This window comes from Haliaeetus albicilla, chromosome 14 (assembly GCF_947461875.1).
Source record: "Haliaeetus albicilla chromosome 14, bHalAlb1.1, whole genome shotgun sequence".
Taxonomy (NCBI): domain Eukaryota; kingdom Metazoa; phylum Chordata; class Aves; order Accipitriformes; family Accipitridae; genus Haliaeetus; species Haliaeetus albicilla.
The window spans coordinates 1,039,250-1,061,221 of record NC_091496.1 but is presented as its reverse complement, the minus strand read 5'-3'; the positions used below and the strand labels follow the sequence as shown (position 1 = coordinate 1,061,221).

Sequence of the window (21,972 nt, the reverse complement as noted above, 5' to 3'; positions counted from 1 at the left end):
GGCAGCAGAGCTGGCAGGGCTGCCCGGTCAGGCAGAAACCGCAGCCCTTCCCGCTCCTCCCAGCTGGCAGAGGAGAAGGCAGCATCAGCGTTTCTGCCGCCTCCGCCGAGGACGCGGCGCAGGGACGCATCCACACGCATTTTTCTCACCGCGATAACCTCAACCTAATTACAGGAGGCCAGAATGTGTCTCGAGTCCTTCGGATCGGCTCAGACGTCACTGGGTTTAAATGCAATTACTTCTCCGGCAGACAGGCCGGGGCAGGAAGGCTGCGGCAGCCTTCTGCCAGGCTCACCGCCCTGAGAAGCGGAGCGGGGCCCTTTGAACCCCAATGCGATGTACGCAACGGGCCGTGAGATCCCAACCGACCTCCCGGGCGTTTTGCAAATGTTATCTGCCTTCGGCTGCCTCCCGGCAGCTCCGGCATTAAGATGGAGAACCCCCCGCGCGGCGCGATGTTTCCCACTGACTCACGGCGCGCCTGGCCCTCCGCCAGCGCCGATGCCGAGCCCGTCTGCGGCACCAGCGCAGCGCCGGCAGCGTGGAGGAGATCGGGCAGGGGGTGGGGGTGGCACAGGCAGCCGGGTCCTGTTTGGGGATGATTTCGGCTGTTGGGGCGTTAGGGTGAGGCGGGGGCTGGAGATCTCGCGGAGCCAGGACTGCCTGCGGAGGGCAAAGGATGCTCGCCCTGGCCAGGAGGGATGCGGGGCGGGAGGATGACCCCGAGCAGCGGGGATGGACGAATGGACCGGGACACCGTGGGGATGCGGTGCACATCTGCACCTCCCTGCGAGACACCCCGAAAGGCAGCGCGGGCACCCCACGGCCAGGGGAGCGGCAGCACCCCGGCACGGCACTCACCGAGCCTCCGCGGCCAAGAGCTCGTCGTAGTGTGAGGATCTTTGGTCGTCGTCTTGCCGGTAGCGGATGACGGTGGCCAGGCCCTTGCTCACCAACGCCTCGGCGATGTTGCTGCAAGAGAGAAGAGCGGGGGGGCTCAGCACCGGCTTGGGGGAGCGGAGGGGTCCATCTGTCCCACCACCCACCATAGCCGGACCCCGTGCATCGCACCGGACCCTGGCACCAGAGGGGGTCAGACCCGCCGGGGGGTGGAAGAGGAGACCCCCACCCCGTTTCACGCCGCTGGCCAAGGGAAGGTGCTTGGAGCAACGGGTCACAATTAACGGGGACTTCTGGGCACGGCCGAGGGGTCCCTGCGTGAGTGTGCTGGAGCCGGGCCGCCACAGTGGGGGATCTCCCGGCAGCACCCCAAAACCTCTGTACCACCCCCCAAAACCAGAGGGGTCAGCGCCCCCAGGCCACGGGAACCTCCTCCTCAATTTTACCTTCCTATTACGTTTTTATCCCTGCCATCCCCTCATCGGAGAGGGGAGGTCGGCACTGGCCGGGCTCGGGGGACGGCTGCCAACGGGCGCCGCGTGCCGAGGCAGCGTGGTAAATTGGCTGCCATTACACTCTGCTGCTTTAAACAAATTCATAAATTCTACTTCGCTGAGCGCATCTGTAATTCTCCTCCAATTACACAGGCAGGGCATGGACCGCTAATTCACTACTTAAAAAAAAAAGCATATATATATATGTGTGTATGTGTAGGGGGGGCCTGATCCATTCGCAAGCCCCGGGAGCACCCCCTGCCCTGGCGAGGGGGAAGGGCAGAGCCATCACCAGGAGCTGAAAATAGGTCTCGCCTCGGAGCAGGGGGAAAAAAAAGGATTTGTAAACGAGGAAATAAGCTGCAGCAGGAGGCAGCTGCAGAGGTAGCGCTTGAAATGCCAAGCAACCAGGAATAAGCACCTATAGCTATTTTGGGCACGAACAGGAGGCTGTGCCGGGGGGAGGCGAGCGCAGGGCTGGTGGCACCCGCGGCGTCCCAGCGGCTCCCCGCCACCGCCGTCTGCCCCGACGGGGGATGTTAAGGTTTGGGGCTGGACAGAACTGGGTGCGAGGCTCCGTCCCTGGGTCCCCAGCACCTCGGGAGCTGGTGGGGGGCACAGCCTGATGGCAAAAGGTGACCCTGTTAGGGATGAGCTGTGGGGACGCCAGCCCTGGTCCCCTGTGGACTAAGGGGGTGACTCGGAGGCGAGAGGCAGCAGGACCCCAACGATGCGCAAATCTGCAAGAGACGCCCGGTGGGCTCCTGCGCCGAAGGGTGCTGGCAGGTCCAGACCTCTCCAGCAGCTCAGTGCCAGCCCAGCTCTGCCGGTGAGGACAATGTGACCTGGCTCCCCTGTGCTGGGATGAGCAGCTGGGCTCCCGCCAGGACGGAGTTTGCAGCCCCCCCGGCCATCTGCGGCCAAGCCAAAGCGGCAAGGAGCTGCAGGACACGGGGGGCAGCCGCAGCCCATCTCAACCACCCTCCCCACTCGCCATCCTGCCTCCGCGCTGTCCCATGGCCCCGAGCATCACTCGGTGCACGAATGGGGACGCGCGTCACCGGGAGACTTTTGCCTAACACGCACTGGGGGAGATGCCCGAGTGAACCTGAGGCCAGAGACTCTGGTGATGGGCACGCTGGGGAGAGCTGCCCACCCGGTCCCTGCTCAGTGGGTGCTGTGCCCAGAAATGCAGCCTCCATCCCAAATCTGTGTCAGGGAGCTGCAGCTGCACCCCTGGAACAGCATGATCTGCAGCACGTCCCCAGCCTGGGGACCCACCACGGGGACAAGCCCCAGATAGCAATGACCACCAGCCCTGGGCAGGACGGCTCCTTCCCGTACGGTGACATCCCACCCAAGCACGGGCAGGCAGCCTGGGGCACCCCTTCGTGTCCCATGTCCCCACCGCGGGGCTCAGGAGCAGGCAGCCCTAATGGGATTTCCACGCTCATGCAAAGCCTGGCTGGATCTGGGCTGGGGGGGTCCCATCAGGCCCCCCAGTTTGCAGCCTCCAGAGGAAGAGACACCCAGCTCTGCACCCTCCACCGGCCCAGCAGCTCCATCCCCACCCATTGCCCCAACCCCATTTTGGGGAAGGGAGCAAGTGGGGTGGAGGGGCAGGATCTGGGAAGAGCAAAGGAGATTAAAACCCGACATGGAAAGCATCAGGAAACAACTGTGCTAGCAAGTGCTCCGTCTGCTCGCTAAACGGACAATTTTATTCTGCCCCCAGCACTCGTGAAGTGTTGTAATCTTGTTGCCACCTCTGTTTGATGGCTTCATTTATTCAGCAATATCATGGTTATGGCTTTTTATAAGACAAGCAAAATTGCCAGCGTTTGCTCCCACCGCGCTGCTGGGTCCTAAAGGAGCTGGGACGGGCTGGGGCTGCACACAGGGAGGGTGGCCATGTTCCCCCCGAGTTTTTCGGTCCCCAACAGGCTCTGCAAGAAGGGATGGAGGCACCCGGCGCAACCACCGATTTGGACCCAAAAGGTGCCGGTCCCAGCTGCTGCCACCACCGAGCATCAGCCACGGTGCAGGAGGTGCCCAGCCGGGGGGACCCCTCCTCGGTGCCAGCATCGCCTCCCCCAGGGGCTGCTCCCACCAAGCCTCCGCTCCTGCTCTGCCGCAGCCTGGCTCCAATTAAGGTTTCAGAGATGATGTTCCTGTGGCTGGTGAGGACTGAGAGCAAACGGGAGGTGCCGGGTAGCCGCAGGGCTTGTGGGAATGCCGCAGGGCTTGCGGGAATGCCGCAGTGCTCGGCTGCCTCAGTTTCCCTGCTCTGAGCAGCCGTGCTGGGACCCTGCATGGCTCCAGCACTGGGCACCAGCCGTTGCCCCAGCGAATGCTTCTGCTCCACTGCAGAGCCCTGTGCCCTCTGCGAAGGAGAATTAGCCTAATGAGGGGTTATCTAACCCTGTGTGGTTAGCAGGGGCTAACCCTCCCAGGCACCCCTGCCTGCGGGAATGCCAAACCCGGAGCGAGCCATCAGCTCCCCGGCACGATGCGGTGCTTGCAGCAGTCCCAAGCGGGCACAGCCCGCAGCCAGCTGGGCTGGAACCCCATCAGGGCACGGGGGATACCAGGGAGACCCCAGGACCTGCCTCCATCCTCGTTAACCTGAGAGCCCAAACGGGTCTGGCAGGGTCAGAGGTGCCTTGCAGGGTGATGGGGAGGAGAGAAGGCGCCTGCACCCCAGCGGTGAGGCGAGGGCACCCTGCCTGCACCCTGCTGCGCTCTGCAGCGAGGATGGGGGAGGACAGACCCCACGGGACCTGTCCCCCCAAGGGCCATCAGTCCCCTCCCCAATGCACCCCCCCAGCCCAGAGCCCTGCATCCCGCTCCCCATCCCAGTGGCATCCCCCTCTCCACCCCAGCCGTCCATGCCCACACCTGCCCCATCCCCCAGCGCTTTAATCCCCTCCGCTCAGAGCGGATAAGCAGCTATTCCTGGCACTAGACTCCAGAAGTATCCAATATGCATGAAATCAAAGTTTTCATCATTTCCATCGGTCAAAGGGCAGCAAGCATTAAATCCCAGAATACCGGGATTAATGAAGGGATCATTAAAAACCTAATGTTAAACCACCTCTGCAACCAGAGCTCTGCGTGAGCCTGCCATATATCACAGCCTGATAAGGAGGAAACAAATCCTAATTTCGGAGCAGGTTAGCTGAGCCTCTGATCAGGGACAGCCATGCCCGCCGTGAGTGGCAGAGCCACAGGGCTCTGCCCCTTCATCCACCCCTCACCCTCCTCACTGGGGCAGACAGGAGCATATCGGGGCAATGCCGATGGGACTTTATTTGCCAAGTTTGGCTAAATTCTGCAAGGATGAGGGTTTTAAGCAGCATTATGTAAACCTGTGCAATTTCTAATCAAACCTGCCACCCCAAAGCAAACAGGCTGGGACGGCCGGGCCGTGGCAGGCACCAATGCCTGCCGCCACCCCGGGGTTTGCCTGCCGCAGAGGTCTCCCGCATCCACTGCATCCGCGCCCCGGCAGCACGGCAGTCTTTCCCCAGCACGGACCAGCCATCGCGAGGCGGGTTGAATCGGTTGCTCCGCATCTCTCCGAACCCTCGCGGGCTGCTCTGTGAGCCTCTCCTGGCACGGGAGCCGGCTGGCACGGTGCTCGTGTCCCCCTGACACGCCGAGCCCCGCTCTCCGAAGGATGCCAGCTCCTTCTCGGCGCATGCACAAGCAGCTCGGCTCCAGCACGCGCCAGCGAGATAAGAGAGGGAGCTTCTCCTCCTCCCCTGGGTTTGACAGGCGGTCGGTGCCAGCTGCCTGCAGTTCCCTGGCAGCCGTGCAGCACCGGCGAGGCGATCTTCCCACCGCCCCGGTCTGCACCCAGCGGCAGTGAAACCACCCGTCGGCTTGCTCTGATCCGGCCAAGGAGCTCGCCCCGAGCAAACGTGCAACAACCGGGCTGGACGGAGCCGAGGAGGAGGCTGGAAAGGTGCTAGGTCTGCTCGGCCGCTGCGGGCAGGGGGAAAGAGCCGGTCTCCGAAGAGGGGAACGGCTCAGCCCGGACCCGGCTGCAGCCTGCAACAGCCACCAGTGCTTTGGGGAGAGGAGAGAGCCCCGAGGAGGACGGGGAGCTCCCCGCGGCCCTTCCAACCCGGCAGCACTTCAGCCCCATCCACCGAGGCCGTGCCGTCCTCAGCAGCTTCTGCAGCAACAGCACCGCGGGACGGTGCTTTGCCGGTGCTGAGCACAACATCCTTCAACCCCACGGTGCAACCGGGAGACCCAGCTCTGGTGCTGGTTCGCACCGTCTCAACACCGGTGCCCGCAGAAGGCACTTCGGTCCCAAGGGACCCCCAGTGTACCAGGAGCAAATCCTTCCCCGCACACCGCAGCGTCCGGCCGCCTCCTGCACCATCCTGCCCACAGGAGCGACAGCACCGGGGAGAAACCTCCTCCCCGGCACTGACCGTATTGCACCGAAGCCGGGGGGGTGTCAGGGACGGCAGCACACGGTTGCACCGCTGAAGGGTGCGAGTGGCTTAACTCCAAGTCCCCAAGCTTGCAGCCGCAAGCTCCCTGCCCAGCCGGGTCCCTGCCAGCGCCGGGACAGGCACCGAGCTCTGCCAGTCCTCAGCCAGCCACCGGCAGCCTCGCAAAGCTCATCCTCAGGGCCGAGGCTGGCGGCAGACACCTCCTCCCCGTAGGAGGGAGCAGCTTGCAAAGCAGCAGCAAAATCTGGTCCCTTTCCAGAGGCTCGGGCTGCAAAAACCTACACAGCTCCTGGGCGCGAGCCCAGCTTTACCCTGGCACCGCAGCCCACGCAGGTAGCTCGCTGCGCGCATGGCTCCGCAGCGAACAGCAAAGTGCTGGCAGCCGGTCCCGGTTCCAGCCCCGCGAGACCCCAGCGGGGGTAAATCGCCTGTGCCGCGCCGTTGGCTCCCCCGGCACGTCTGGCGACGAAGCCGCCCCGGGCTTGCAGCTGCCCCTCTCCCTGGAAAGCCGGGCTGGGTTTCCTCGTGGAGGGGAAAGCATGCGTCCCATGGTTTTTGGCTGCCAGCCCACCCCCGGGACGGCGTGGAGCTGGCGGTGTGGCCACCAGCATCGCCCAGCACCAGCGGTGCCCCAGCTTCCCACTGATCCCTCTTGCTTTGCAAAGGGCATTCATCTCCCCGTCACCTGCGCAACACCCCCGCGCTGGCTCCTCCACCCCGTCACTCACCGGGTCCTTTCCCGAACTTTGCACCAGTGCACGGGAGCACTTTGCAAAGGTCGGGATCATCACCCGCCTTTTCAGGTGAGCAGGGAGAGATGCAGGGAGAACAGCAGCCCTGTGCCCCCCACCGGCCGCAACCACCCCTCCATCCTGCCTCTTCTTCCCGGTGCTCGCATGACTCTGGCTCTGCACGGGCAAGGAACGCCGCAGCCCTCCAGCACGCAGCCTTGCTCTGCATGTCCCCGGCCAGGAGAAGGGCAGAGTCCGGCCCTGAAGAGACGCATCCAAGTGCTGTTAGGGGGCTTGGAGAGACAGAGGTGCATATGGAGATGTTGTTCCAAACGTCTTGGAAAAGTTCAGACACCCAAACCGGAGCGCTGTGGGCTTTGGTGAGCTGAGCACCATCTACTGCACAGTAAAAAGCCCTGGGGTTGCACCAGGCAGGGAAACATCTACAGCCCTCAATGCCCCCCCGGCCCGGAGCATCACCTCCCTGCCCGGCTCCTGCACAAAATGCTCCCAAGGGCTCAGGTCACACTCCTCATGCAGCTGCAGCGGGTGCCCATCCTGCACCCTGCAGTAAGCAGCTGTCCCCAGGCACCCTCATGTGAGCGGCTCCCTGCCTGCCCTGCCGGCACCCAGACCTCCCACCCATGGCCGGGGACCCGCGTGGCCATGATGCTGCAAAGCCTCCAAGCACCAAGACGGCGGAGTGGCTGGAGCAGGTTGGAGCATCTCGCCCAGCGCCCCGTTCCCAGCGGTGGCAGGGAGCAGGACCGGCCGGTGCCGCTCGCCGCCTTGGGCAGGCTGCCTCCAGCCTCCAGCAGCCTCTGAACCCCAGTACAGAGCCAGGGGAAGCAGCGCCACAGATTGCATTGAAAAAACCCCAAACCCACGCTCCTGTGTTTTGATCCCAACTCTGAGCAGCTTCCTTGGATGCTCCTACTTCATTCCTGGAAAGGGGAGTGGAAAAGTGTCCCCTTGTCACCCTCCCTGGGCCACTGGAGAGGCTGGATGCTCTGAGAGCAGCTGCTGGAGCTTGCAGAGCTCTGCCAGCATCCCAGCATCGCTAACAACCCCAGCCACGAAATCCAGAGCCCTGCCAGCATCCCAGCATCACCAACAACCCCAGCCACGAAATCCTGAGCTGTGCCAGCATCCCAGCATCGCTAACACCCCCAGCCACGAAATCCTGCTGCTTGGGTGCAAAAAAAGCCCCCCCAGGGCTGCAGATCCTGGAAGGACCCCGAATTCCTTCCAGGTTTAGAGCTTTGAAGGCTCAGAAATCCCAGCCCTGCCCATGGGGGCTGATCCTGGCACTCGACTGGGTGCTGGGCACCCAGGGAAGAGTGACAGGAGCACCGTGATGGGTGCGTTGCAGCTGAACCAATCCCCCCTCCTGCTGCTAGAAGGAGGACAAGGAAGAGGGGAGCAGGGATAACAGCTTAAAGAAGAAATTTCCTGACCGTGAATTAGATCTCATGCTCCAGCCCTGCTCCCTGCTCCTCTCCCCACAGCCCCTGCACGGGGAGGGGGGGGAGGCAACCGCAGCCCCCTCGCTTCAAACAAAAGCATCTGGGGAGAGGAGCTGGAGCTGCTGCGCAGAGGGAAGATGCATCCCCCAGTTAAGCCCAGATTAAAGAATGGGAATATGAAAACGCAGATGAAAAGCTCTTTGCTGTGGAAAAAATCTTATTAGGCCGTGAAATACAGTTTTTGCCACTTAAAGAACAGCGGAGTGAAAAAATGGCTATTTGCAAGTGCCTCCCCCCACCCCGCCTGCTCCCGCCGAAACTCATTTTGCAGTTTTCCCCCCACAAAAATCCAAAAAGGAAGTTTTTCATCAGTTTTTTCACCCACCAAAACCTCTCTGGCTCTCACTGCCTGGCACAGATTGGCAGTGCCAAAACCAGCCCCCCACGAGCCCCCCCGCCATGCTCAGAGGTGCATGCTCATCATCAAAACTCGCCCTTTGTGCCAAATGAGCCCCAAACCACAGCATCCCAGCCCCGCTGCCTGCAGGGCAAGTTTCCCCCTGCACCCGCATGGATTTATAGCTCAGGACTTTCCTGAGATTTATTTTTAATGATTTTTAGTAGCCTTTACTTCCAAGAATTTGTGCAATTTGCACCGCAGCAGCCTCTGAGTCCCCCTGGGGAAGGGCTGCGGGGATGGGACCCCTGGACCGAGACCCAGCCAGGGCATCGGACGGATCCAGCCCCCCGGCCCCCCAACAGAAGGGCTGTCGGTCAGGGACCCCTCGCCACTTGCAGCGTGGTGACAGCCAGGTTCTGCCGGCGAACCAGCTGAAAATCCAGGCAAAGGGGGTCCGGGACCACCCCGAGGGACATCCCCGCAGCAGCGGCCGGCTCCTGCCACGCCACCGCCCGGGCTGCCGGCAGCCAGAGGAGAGCCAGCGCTTCCCAATGATCCGATTTAGCAGCCGCCTGTCATGTGAGGGGACAGGAGGGAGCAGGACACGCTGATCACGGCAGCAAGACCCAGGGCTGCCAGGAGCTGCCGGCCCTGCATCCCCCTTTACAGCCATGCTGGCGGGCTGGGGACAGCATCCCCTTCCCACATCCCGACACGTTCCCCGGGAGGGAGCCGGGCTCTCGGCAGCTACCTGGGGAGCACCGAGCCCCACAGCCGGGCACCCCGGGGCTCCCACCCAGCCCCACAGCCAGCACCTGCTGTGCCCGCTGCCCACGAGCCACTGGATGCTGCTGGGTGCCTGGGGATGCTGTGGGACGTGATGGGATGCTGCAGGAAGCTGTGGGATGCCACAGGATGCTGTGGGATGCCATGGGATACTGTGAGATGTTGCAGGATGCCATGGGATGCTGTGGGATGTTCTGGGATGCTATGGGATGCTGTGGCATGTCATGGGGGGCTGTAGGATGCTGTGGGATGCTGCAGGGCATTGCAGGATGCTGTGGGGCATTGCAGGATGCTGTGGGATGCCATGGGATGCTGTGGGATGCCATGGGATACTGTGGGAGGCTGCGGGATGCTGTGGGATGTCATGGGATGCCGTGGGATATTCTGGGACGCTATGGGATGCTGTGGCATGTCATGGGAGGCTGTGGGATGCCGTGGGATATTCTGGGATGCTATGGGATCTCATGGGAGGCTGTGGGATGCCGTGGGATATTCTGAGATGCTATGGGATGCTGTGGGATATTCTGAGATGCTATGGGATGCTGTGGGATGTCATGGGATGCTGTGGGATGCTGTGGGATATTCTGGGATGCTATGGGATGCCATGGGCTTCCCAAAGAGCAAAGGCCGGTGTGAACCCAGAGCCCTCAGGTGCACCCACTCCCGCTGGTCGCAGCAGACCTGCACCATCATCCCCGCACCATCATCCCCAGGTCCCTCTGCCACCATTTTGCGGGTGCATTAATCGTGCCTGGGGTGCACGGCACCCTCCCAACAGCACCCGTGGTGGGATGAGCCGTCTCTGTGAGCTCAGACCGGCACAGGAGGTGCCCATGGGGCTCCCAATGTCCCAGCAGCTGCCTTCTCTGCCAGCCATGGCCCCTTCGCCCTGTTTTCCGTGTCAGCATGGCTTTGTTGTGACAGCTGAGCACAAACCTCTGACCTTACCTGTGCTCAGCAGGAAAACACGAGCCAGGAACAGCAGTGCCGGCAGCGGCGGTAAACGCTGACAAGGCACACGGCGCACCAGGCACCGGCAGAGTGGGATGGGGAGGGCACGCGGGCATTGGGCAGAGCCTTGCCAGACAGCGGCACCGGCATTCTCCAGCCAGGGATCGAGCTGAAAATGCCGGGGAGCTGGAAGGGAGAAGCGCGATGGACGCAGCGAGGGCAGTCAACGCTGCCAGCTCGGAGCCCGTCTGCGGGAGACACCGAGTCAGGCACCGCAGCCCGGGGTCAGGCAGGGACACGGGCAGGGGTACAGGCAGGTAAAGCTGGGTTTGTGCTCCAGCTCCTCAAGTTCATGGTGCTTTGAGCTGTAAGCAGGGGCTGCCTGCATGCCGGGCAGGGGAGGCAGGGGCCCAGAGCAGCATCTGCCCTCCGCAAACCCACCCAGCACCCCGAGGAGAGGGGATGCTGGGGGTAGGTAACCATCCTCCTCCGAAGGTGGCCATTATCCTCCTGCCACACTCGGGGAGGGAGAGGTGCCACCCCAGGGGTGCAGCTGACGGCTGGCCGGGCTCTCCCCTGCCTGCCCTGCCTGCACCAAGAGCAACAAGGCAGGAATCAGGGACCTGAAGGCTCCAGAAGCCAGGCAGGGGGCTAACCCCCTGCCCGGGCTGCCCGCCCCAGCGAGCTGCCGGCGTGCTCAGCCTGCCAAGCAGGCTCAGCCCAGCCCAGATGCCAGGCGGACAAGCCAGGCTTTCTTCCCTGCTCCGTCCCCAGCGCGGCGCAGGCCGGACGGCACAGACCCTGCTCTGTTACGCCCACGCTTTCGCCGGGACCACGGCAGCCAAAGGAGCCCACGGCCCGGCACCGAAGCGCACTGCCGCGACGGGGCCGCAGGCAGACGGGAGCAAGGGGCTGCCCCATGCCGTGCGCCGGAGGCTCGCACGCCAGAGAGATGCTCCGGCGTGAGCTCCCAGCGCTCGCTCGGCTCGCTCCGCTGACGCCTGATTACGGCAATGAAGTCAACGTGAGCAGCAGCCCTGCAAATTCACATCAGGTTTCCTCCCGAAACAGGGATGCGACTCGGGAGCTATTTGAAAGCAATTTGCAGCTGGAGATGCTAAGAGCAGGCGGCAGCGCTCGGCGAGACGCTCCTGAGATGGGAAATCCTGCCCCTCCACCGCGCTGGGCACGGCACAAGCGCTGCTTGGGAGTCTCTCGGGGCCGGCAGCACCGCGGCCACCGGCCACGGGGAGAGGGCCAGTGGGTTTTGCACCGCACACTCCCCTCCTGGTGCACTGCCAATGACCCAAGACCTCACCTTCCTACAAACAGCCCCAAAAATGCAGTGGCTGAGTTGTCCCTCCCAAAAACGTGGCGATACACACTAGGCTGGAGAATTAGCTCCCCAGAGAGGCGGTTAAAGCACCACTGAATAAACCGGGTGGGTTTAAAGCTGGTGTAGGCAGCACAGGAGAGCAGGGCTGCTCCGCTGGGCCCCACTGCACCCAGCATCTCCACCCGGGAAAGCCCTTTAGGCTCCCGCTGCCACGGTTTCATCCCAGGAGCAGCATCCCGGTATGGGCCGGCAGCGAGCACGGAGCAGCCCCAGCCCCGGCACAGGCAGGGCTGGATCTCCCTTGGGATATTAAACCCACAAGCATCACCGAAGGTCACTCCACGAGTGCCTTAATTAGACCGGAGCGGGGTGACAGGGAGCTTTCCAGCTTCCCGGGCAGCACGGGGCTGTGTTTGGGCAGCGCGATGCTCCGCAGCTTTCCCAGACCTTGGATTAAGGGGAAGAAAAGCGCAGCGCTGCAGCACTTTGGTTGCTTTCCAGAATAGCTGCTACGGGGGAAAAAAAAAAAAAGAAAGAAACCAAACGGCCTATGATAAATCATCCCTACGCAGTTCCCAGAGCTGCTGCCATCCGGATGCACGCCTTGCCAGCACGACCGAGTCTCCGTAGGGCCGTGCCGAAGGAGCCTGGCACCCCTGTGTCCTGGGAGAGGAAAGCCATCGAACCTGCCCCAGGCACGGAAACAGGGGGCAGGGCTGGTGAGGGGGGGCTGCTCCGGCAGAGCCCCCCACCACCGCACCGCGTCACGGGGAGGCGATGTCCCTTGGCAAAGGACAGACATCCCGGGGACATACAGCAGAGAGAGATGGTTCCTCCAAAGCAACCCACCGGCCACGCTGCTCCCTGAGGCGGCTGGCTCGTGGAGGGGGGTCCTCCAGCCTGGCACCCCCAAATTGCCAGAGCTGGTGGTCGGCAAGCGCAGGGGGTGCAGCTCTGCGGGGCCCCGGGCAGAGCAGGACAGCAGCTCCTGCCGTCCAGCCGCCGGCACCACGCAGCCCCACAGCAAGGATGAGCCACCCTCCGTCCCCGGCGTCCCCACGGCGCGTGGCAGAGCCCGGCGAAGCCCCGGTGAGCGCCAGGCAGGAGCGCTGTGCCCGGTTCCCCAGGGCCACACTTACATTCCTCCGATGGAGACGGTGGCACATGTGCGCTCGGAGAAAGCGGGCACGGTCTCGGTGGCACTGCTGGCTGGTCGGATGTAGTCCACCGTCACGTTCACCTAAACAAGACAGACGGGCACCGGGGTCAGAGCCATCCAGCCCGGGGGCTTCCCATACCCCGCCCCCATCCTCCCCCTGCCCCAAATCCCTGCCGTCGGCCGGCCAGCCCCTACACCTCCCCCTGCCCAGGTAAAGGAGCCATTTGCCAGCCGGCTGCTGGCACCAAGGGTGCTGCCAGCCAAGCAACATCTGACACACCAGCGTGCGAGCCAGGGCCGGGCACGTTAAACCAGGAGCCCCCCCAGGGAGGACAAGCTGCCACCCCGGGTTCCTGGCACGGGCACTCGCGCTGCCGGGTGTACCCCGGCTCCTGCCAGGCGTCCCTGCGAGCTCCCCGCGTGCCGGAGAGCTGCGGCAGGGAGCCCGAGCGGTGCGGTCAGCCCCGATACCTCCTGGTTTACGGGTAATTGCATTTTGGCCTCCGGTAGGAGAGCTCAGCTGTACCTGCAGGTAGATGAGAGCACAGCTCCCCGCTAAGCCGTAGCTGTCAGGTGGCATCAGCGTCGCTGGTGCCGCGCCGAGGGGGACGCAGAGGCCGGTTTGCAAAATGCTTTGGCAAGGCAGGGAGCAGCCTCGGGCACCCTGGAAACCCGGCCGTGCACCCAGCGCGGAGCCGCGCTGTCCCCATGCGTGCCGTCCCCACGCCACCACCACCCACATCGCCGTGCCGGCGCTCGGCCATGCCGGGGACAAGCACCGCCGTCGCTCCTGTCCTCCCACAGACAGGGGCAGCCGCGGCATTCGTGCACATCAGCGAGTGGGGGTCCACCTTGGGGGCAGGGGGCAACTTCTGCTGGGTAACTGCATCTCCCGCTGCACCAGGGCTCGGGACAACCTGGCGGGTGCGGAGATGCTCATGGGTGAGATCGTGCCTCAGGTTCCCGGCCCTGCAGCCCCCCGGGCGTCACCCTCCCAGCAGCTCTTAGCCATCACCCCCTGCTCCGAACCTCCCGGGCATCACACCCCAGCGCCCATTACAAGCAATCAGCATTTCCATCCTGTACCAGGCCTTCGTGGTCCAGCTGGACCCCCGGACCGGACCAGGGAGCCATGGTGCCGTATCCACCCCCCCCACCATCACCCCGCATCTCTCTTGTCCCCGTGAGGAGGGCTCGGTGACTGTGCCACCGAAGGTCACGGGAGGCTCGTGCCAACCCACGGCAGCAGCGAGGGCTTTCTCCCAGCAGGCGTGGGGCAGGAAGGCTGGAAAAGCCATCAGTGTCCCCACCAAAGAGCAGCGGTTCCCCAGGGGGGTTGGAAAGGCAGCGCTGCCCCACCTGCACATCCCGGTCCTTGGCATCGCTCCCTTCTCGGCGGCGCTGCCCACCCTCCTCCCTGCTCCCAGGATTTGGGGACCCCAGCTCCGGTCTGCATCCTGCAACAGCAGTCGAACCGTCGGCTGCTCCCGCAGCTTCGCCCCCAGGTCGGGAGACGTGCGGCAGCGGCGTGCGGGGCAGGGAGCACCGGGGCTGGAAGCGTCGGAAGCACCGGCAGCACCGGTGCTCGCCTGCACAGCAACACGGAGCTGCAACTCCTGGCCACGGCCGTGCGATAAAGAGCAGGGAAAAAGAAACCGGAGCCAAAGCCCGAGTGCTCGAACACTTAACGCAATCCCACATCTGCACGCGCCATTTCTACGCAAATCCAACCCAATCCCACCGCCTTGCTGGCCCAAAAAAGGACCTTCCTCACCAGTTTACCGGCACTTCAGCCGGAGGAGGCGGAGGTTGCCCTGGGCTGGGGGACCTGGGGGGACACGGGGGTGACACTGGGCTCCCCGGGGAAGTCCTGGTGCTGCCTCCCGCCGCCCCGGTCCAGCCGTGGGGCTGTATTTAGACACCACAGACTTTTTCCAGGTGTGCCATCGCACGGCACCGTGCCCGCCCCGCGCTGCCAGTTCTCAGCGTCGGCAGCTTGAGTCAAAGGGAGACAGACAGTCGTCCAGCTCGGCGGTGCGAGGGAGCATCCGTAAACCTCTTCAAACTGTCGGCTCTTCCCAAACCTCGCTTTTGAAATGAGCATAAAAATGCAAAAAAGGTACAATTGCCTGACAAACCCCCGCTGTCAGCTCACTCCCTCGTACAGGCGAGCTAATCAAGGTTTGCAGCAGCAAAAGAGGGGGCTCTGGCAGGAAAGAGCCAATTAAGGGGAGCGGTTAAAGCAATTCCTCCCAGCGAAACTATTGTCATAACAACTGTAGGGGAAAAAAAGACAACGATTACTCCGAGAGGCAGGTTAGGAAATTCAAGCTACTACAGGGCTTTTTAAATGTCATCTGGCTCAACAGCGAGGCACGGCTTGGAACCAACACCTTGCTTGGAATTAGGCAAAGGGTCTGGAGAAAGGCCGGCGGGAGGCCGGTGTCGGCTGGCGAGGAGCTCGCACGCTGCACCCGCAGCGGGGGCGGGGGGTACACGGGACGCACGACCCCACAGCTCGGGCTCGGATCCTGCATCATCACAGGCAGGGGAAGAGCGAGGAGGGGTCGGGCTGGGTGTCACACCTCCGCCTGCAGCGGAGAAGCATTGCGTTCTGTTGCATCGCTCTCTGTTGCATTGCGCTCTGTTGCATCGTGTTGCATCGCAAAGTGTTGCGTCGCAAAGTGTTGCGTGGCATTGCACTGCAAAATGTTGCTTTGCATTGTATGGCATTGCAAAGTGTTGCGTTGCACTGCGTTGCGTTACCAAGTGTTGCACTGTGTCACACTGCATTGCAAAGTGTTGCACTGCGTTGCATTGCAAAGTGTTGCACAGCGTTGCATCGCATTGCGTTGCATCGTGTTGCGTTGCATTGCAGTACCTTGCGGTGCAACGTGTTGTGTTGCAAAGCGCTGCATCCCTCGGACAGACACAGCTGAGGCTTGTTGCAGTGACAAAGCTGGCACGTCCCCCACTGCGTGATGCCAGCACCGCTGCATCTGACAAGTCGCAAAAGCAAAAACTCCCTCCCCTGGGGCTGGAACAAGCAGGCTTGGAGAATCCTATGGATTCAGCATGAAAAGACTCAAAACTGTCCCCGCCGCCACCACCTCGGGCTGAGCGGGACTGTGGGTGACTGGGATGCTACAGCCCCGTCCCCACCTTCCCCAGCAGCTCAGCCCCAGTAGCGCCAGCAAACTGGAGGTGCCCCTCGGGGCTGGTGCCCCCAGGGGAGGGCTGGCAGGAGCCGGCCCCACAGACCCCCCCACACCGAGACCCACAGTGTGGCACAGCACGGCACAGCACTGGCCACGTGCCCCGGTAACCCAGGGGCTGCAGCATGGAGCAGGCTCTCGCAGAGCTGGCACCCCATTTTTGGCACCTCCGCGGACCTGCCAGCGGAGACACGGGTGCCCGGTCGTGCCAAGACTCGGGCTCTGCCTCTTGACACTCCTGTCTCCGCAGGGCGCTGAGCTCCGGCCGCCGTATTTACCCACCTCCCGGGGTGCTCCCGGGATGAAAGGCGCTGTGAAAGCACCCATGGCACTATGACGGAGCCCCCGGGCGCGGGGACGCTGGTACGGTATCGAAGGACCCAGCCGGGGCTCCGGGACCTGCCGTCAGCAGTGTGACAGCAGCGGGAGCGGAGCTGGCTGCAAACCAGGAATTAAAACCTTCCCATCATTAGCATCTCGGTCCCTCTCCCGCTAATGCCCCGCAGCCCCTGGGGTAGAGCTGCCCCCTAAGCGTCCCCTCCACGGCTGCCAGCTCAGAGCAATTAGAGGCAGCAAACAGGCAGGAAAGCACACCCAAAGGGCACGTTTTGCTTCCTGCTTCCCGGCTCCTCGTGTCCCAGCAAGAAAAGGAACATTCCCACCGTGCCAACCTCTGCGCCGTCCCCAGCGCCCGCCGGCAGCAGCTTCGCGCGCTGGCCCTGGGCAGAGAAGGGACGCGCAGGGAGCACGGCGTGATCCCAGCTCGCTGGCAGCGGCCGTGGGCAGGTTTCTGCCCCCGGCTCAGGTCCCGGGTGTATTTTGCAGCACGTTGATGGAGCTAACGGCACCGCTGACCTGGGAAGGCGGCTTAGTGCATGCAAAGGTGCTCCTGTTCCCCTGTGCTTGCTCTCAGAGGGAGAACGCTCACCTTGGGCATGTTTTCACCAGTGGAAAATCAACTCCCGAGAGTATCCGCAGCCCTGGTTTGGGCACATCCTGCATGCCCAGCCCCGGCTCAGACACCTCCCGGAGCCCCAGCACCAACTTGGGCACCTTCCACTGCCATACACCCAAGCTTGGGGAGCTGCTCATCCCAGCCGAGCCCCCCCTACTGCTTTTAGCCATGACAGACCCGGACCCCCGACCCAGAAGCACCAGGGGACACTGCTGAGCAGCAGCACCCAGCTCTGGGGCTGCGCTCCGGGCTCCCACAGCCACCCCCCAGAGCCACGCTGCGCCCATGCTGAGCCTGGCTTCATCCACGTGCCATCCTGCAGGGACCCAAAGCCACAGGGAAAGCACCCCGGGGCATCCGACCACAGAGCCGGGACTGTCCGACACCAGGCACGCACGCACGATGCCATCGCTGCCACCCCACAGACCCGCAGCTCAGTCAATATTTCACGGGGGTATAAAAAGCAAAGCGCTTCCCAGGCGCAGAGAGCGACGTGCCGAGCTCCCCGTGGCTGCCAGCACCCCTGAGGGGCCCGGAGGGCAGGGGGTGGCCGGCACCAGGGTGGGATGCGCAGCGCTTGGCCGATCACGCAGGGTCCCCGCCTGACCCCCCCGCCATCGCTCCTGCACCCATGGGACCCGCGGCGGGCTCTCGCTCCCTCCCAAAACCAGCCAGCGTCAATGGCGGCCGTCTATCGGCGGATTTCCAAGGTCAGCTGCAGTCAGTGTGAATTAAATCACTCCGCCAGCTCTCCTCCCTGGAGGAGATCCAGCCCGGAGAAGAACGGCACTACAGAGATTCACATGCCTTTGTGCAGCCAACGCGTTCAATGTCACCCGCCCCGGCTCCCCCGCCGCCAGCCAGGGCTGTGCCGGACCTGCCAGCCCCTGGCCGCGCTCGCCCATCACCGAGGTGTCCGGCACCCTGGTGCGGGGCGAGGGGAAAGGGTGGCTGAGCCAGGGCCGGCGAGCCGTGTCCCCGTCCCTGTCCCCCCGTGCCCTGTGCCTCGCCACCGGCTCTTGCGCGAGGATGCGCAGGGAGGACACGGCCCCTGGGAAACGCAGGGCCATCGCTGCCAAAAACCCGTGCTCACGCCCACGGCTGGAAGAGGAGGAGGAGGAACGGTGCCCGGGGTGCCAAGCACCGCGTCCCCAGCACATGGTGACTGGTACACAGTCCCCAGCATGTCATTGCTGGTACGTGGTCCCCAGGATGTGGCCCCGGGCACATTGTCCCCAGCATCATGGACCCAACGATGTGGTCCCCAGCATGTCATCACTGGTACGTGGTCCCCAGGATGTGGCCCCTGGTACATTGTCCCCAGCGTCATGGTCCCAACAATGTGGTCCCCAGCATGTGGTCCCCGGCTTGCTGGCCAGGCTGGTGCTCGCAGGCAGGTCTTTGGGAGCATCCTCCCAGCCTAGGAGACAGGAGGGGGGGCGGCCAGCTCCCCTTCATGGCCCTGACACGCGGCACGAGCTCGCAGAGGGGGGTAAAAATAGTCCCTGTGAGTTTGTGACGAAGAAGGGCTGGGAGATCCGCAGGCGTTTCAGACAGTAATTATAGCAGAGCAAGTCTGGTCTGCCACCCACCCCTGCCATATGCACCCACTCTGCGCCCACCCGGCGCAGCCGGGACCCCTCCTCCCTGCTGCGCCCCGTGTCCCCACGGTAGGGGATGGTCCCCTCCGAGCCCCCCGGGCCAGGCTGGAGCGAGGGGAGTAGGGAGGGACGTCACCACCACAGCACAGAGCCCACCCCTGCCCTCTCCAACCCGCAGGCACCGAAACGCGGGTGCTGCCCACGCAGTCCCGCACCCGCACCCCGTCGTGGGGTCCCAAGCCCCAAGCAAAGCTCCAGGGGAGGGCACGCACCCGGGGTGCCCGCACCCTGTTCACCCCATCCCAGCACTGGGACCAGCCTCGGGGTGCTGCCCCGGGGAAGATGCCGTTAGGGGAAAGCTCTGCGGCCGCGGTGCAGGACGCTGCGGGGAGGCACCGGCAGACTCTAGATGTGCCATGCTCCGGCACACAGGGTCCGGCAGCAGAGCGGTGACAGCATCAGCTGCAAGTGAAGTACGAGATAAAATAAAGCAGCGAGGGAGGATGGGGCTGGACAGCAGGTCCTACACGCCTGGATGCTCTGCAACCCTCCTCCAGCTCTTCCACTCTGCCAGGCACGAGCTGGGGCCGATCGCTCACTCGAGCCCGAGCCCTTCCTTGCCGACACTGCTCGGTGAGTCCTGAACGATACTGGAGCAGGCGGTTGCGGCCGGCTGGCCCAAGGCTCATCCCCATCCCTAACAGAGCCCAGCGGGACCAACGCTTCCTCCGTGACTTGGCAGGACACTCAATAAATGCCACTTTGTGGCCTCTATTAGCAAGAGCTGTTGCCGTGCCCAGCGGAGCTGCGAATCCTGGCGGGGTGAGGGGATGCAGGAAGCATTGCGGGGGCACCGGGACCCCCAGGGGAAAGATCCAGCACCACATTTTCCCTCCAGACAGGCAGTTTTCTTCCCAAGGGTTGTGTGTGCCGGCTCAGCCCAGCCTCACCACCCATCCCGCTGCAGGAAGGGTGCTTTGCTGGGAACGGCGAGCAGGAGCCAGCTCGGTTTGCCTTTGGCTTCACCAAGCCCTTCGCTAACCCCCTCCACCTCTCCTCCCCGGATCCTCCCATCACAATTCCTCCTAGAAAGGCAGGTAAAGAGCCCAGGATGCGGTACAGGAGGATGCTCCAAGCCACCACGCCGCAAAGCAGCCCCGGCGGAGCCTGCGGAGCCTCGACTGTTGCCAAAAGCAGAGCCTGCAGCGCCCACGGGGCTCTGCGCTCCCTTCTCCCCGCCGGCTCCGGCAGCAGCGGGGCTACCGAGCCCAGCCCAGCCAAGCCAAGCCCAGCAAGCAGCCCGGGGTTAGGACTGACCTTGCTGGGACAGGCTCTGCCGGAGCTGGGAATAACTCCGGGCTGCAGCCTGGCACTGGCGTGCCCAGCAGAGCCATCTGAGGAAGCGTCGGAAAGAGGAAAATAGATGTACGGAGAGGGAATGGCCCCAAATTTCTGGTCATTACACCAGGAACAACCACATTTGCTCTCTTCACCCTCTCCTGCTGTCAGGGAGCCATTTCAGCCCACTGCAGCGCCCGGAGCTGAGCGTGCCGGCAGGCTTCTCCCCTCCTGCTCATCTGCATCTGCACGCACTGTTTATTCCAGGCAGAACACAGTCGGGAAAAGATCTCTCCCAAGTTCGGCACTGGGGAGCAGCCAGCTCTCCAGAAGGCTTTCAACAGCAAAATCCTCCCCAATTTCACACGCCGGAAAGCAGCGGCGATGACGCAGCATGTTCCCGTGAAGCTCGGGAGCCGGCACCCTGCAAAGCCTCCCCGGCACCGGCGCGCTCCTTGGCACAGGATCCCGGCTCCAGCATGCGGCCAGCAAGACCGGGCGCACGCGGTCGCAGCTTCTCGAGGGCTCGGTGCAGTTGTTTGCGGTGCGGGCAGCGGCACCATCATCTCCCCCCTCCCAGTGCTGGCAGTGGCTGGGAAGCAGCAGCCCCCCCTCACCGTGCACTGTCCCCATCCCTCTCGGCCACGCCGCTCTGCAGAAGGTGGGACCTTCCAAAAAACCCCCGGCTTGCGCCCCGACTGTCACCACATTAGGTGAGCGGCCGCTGCCATGCTGTGCCATGCTGCCAGCACTCCCCGAGTTTGCAGGCTGCCAGTAACACGCAGCAAAAATTGCCCATCAGTGCAAAAATCTGCAAAAGTCTGCAAAAATCTGCAAAAGTCTGCAAAAGCCTTCCCTCCTCTGGGGAGAGGGATGACTTTCCAGGGGAAAATGTTTTCCCCAGTCAAACCCCATCCCCTGTTTTTCCTAGGTCTGATCTCCATTCCGCCGGTGGTGCTGGCACCGGGAATGCTGCTTTGGGTAAGCCCAAAAGGAGCATCCCGGGAAGCATCCCAGTGCCTCTGAGCTATGCTATCTGACCAGACACAGGCGGATGCACTGGAAAACTGCAGGGAAACCCCCAGCTGCTGCTTTCCAGGTATGCTGGGGGCTCGGGTTTGTGCTCGCAGGCTCTTGCGGATGAGAGGTTTTATCAGTTCGCTGTCAGCCTTCCCTTTGATGAGCCTCCATCCCTGAGCTGCATCGCTAACAAATCCCCAGGCATTAAAAATAAGCTGAAGCTTTGCAGATAAATCAGTGCAGGCGTCGGGATGGAGGGCAAGGGCAGGCCACCCGCGCACCCCTCTGCCCGGGAGGGGGGAAGACGAGGCACGGCCGCGGTTCAGACACACTCCTCCTCCCGTCCCTCAGCATCAACCACGCGCAGCCCACCATGGAGGAGCCCACCTCCGATTATCGACCACCCCATTGATCCGGGGATGACCGCGCACGGCACGATTGCACCTCCTGCCAATCCAGGGACTGGCTACGGCACGCACCGGGGACACCGCGCACCGCCAGTCCTCGTGCCCTGGGACCGTCATGTCCCTCTGCGCCAGCCTGGACCACAGAGCCCCTTTGCTGCGGCAGAAGCAGGATGCTCGCCCCCGCGGTGCCGGGCTTCGGGGATGGGGCACGGGGATGAGGCGGCGCTGCCGGGTACGCACGTCTCACCGGGGCTGGCCGAACAGCTGAAATTACCCCCCAGGGCCAGAGGCACAAAATTAAAGTACCGGGAGCACGTTGAGTGGCTTTGGGGGTTTGCCCTGGCCCCACACGAGCCCCTGATCACAGTCGCGTGGTTGATGGGGTGCAGGGGGGTGAGAAACGGGTACCCCCACCTCCAGCCCAGCAGCCGGGGGGGGGCTGCTGCCTGCCTTTGCCCACTGAAGCTGCCCTCCCACCCGGGGCCAGCTGCAGGGCTGGTAACGGGGTTCTCCCCAGTGCCACTGCCTCTCGGCATCTGCAGGGACCTTCCCGCATCCCCACCAAACTGACGGCCCCCTGGCACCGAGGCTGGAGGCACCAAACACCGGCACATGGAGGGGATGGGTGCAGCCGCACCGGGGATCCCGGCACACGGCAGAGCCCCACATCCGTACGGCAGCAGCCCGTCGGGCAGCCCTGGCTGCTCCGGCACCATGGGGAGAGCCACCCCCCCGCCGCTGCCC

The 21,972-nt window shown here is 63.6% G+C and overlaps 1 protein-coding gene across 1 annotated transcript in view; it reads right to left on the bottom strand.

Moving 5' to 3' along the window:
* Window positions 1–21,972, bottom strand: part of SND1 (staphylococcal nuclease and tudor domain containing 1) — a 128,132-nt gene that overhangs the window by 53,068 nt on the left and 53,092 nt on the right. The window contains exons 12-13 of the mRNA XM_069801473.1: window positions 12,673–12,773; window positions 862–972 (exon numbers count right to left, since the gene is read on the bottom strand). Coding sequence (XP_069657574.1) covers window positions 862–972; window positions 12,673–12,773 — 212 coding nt within the window. The remainder of the gene's footprint in view (window positions 1–861; window positions 973–12,672; window positions 12,774–21,972) is intronic.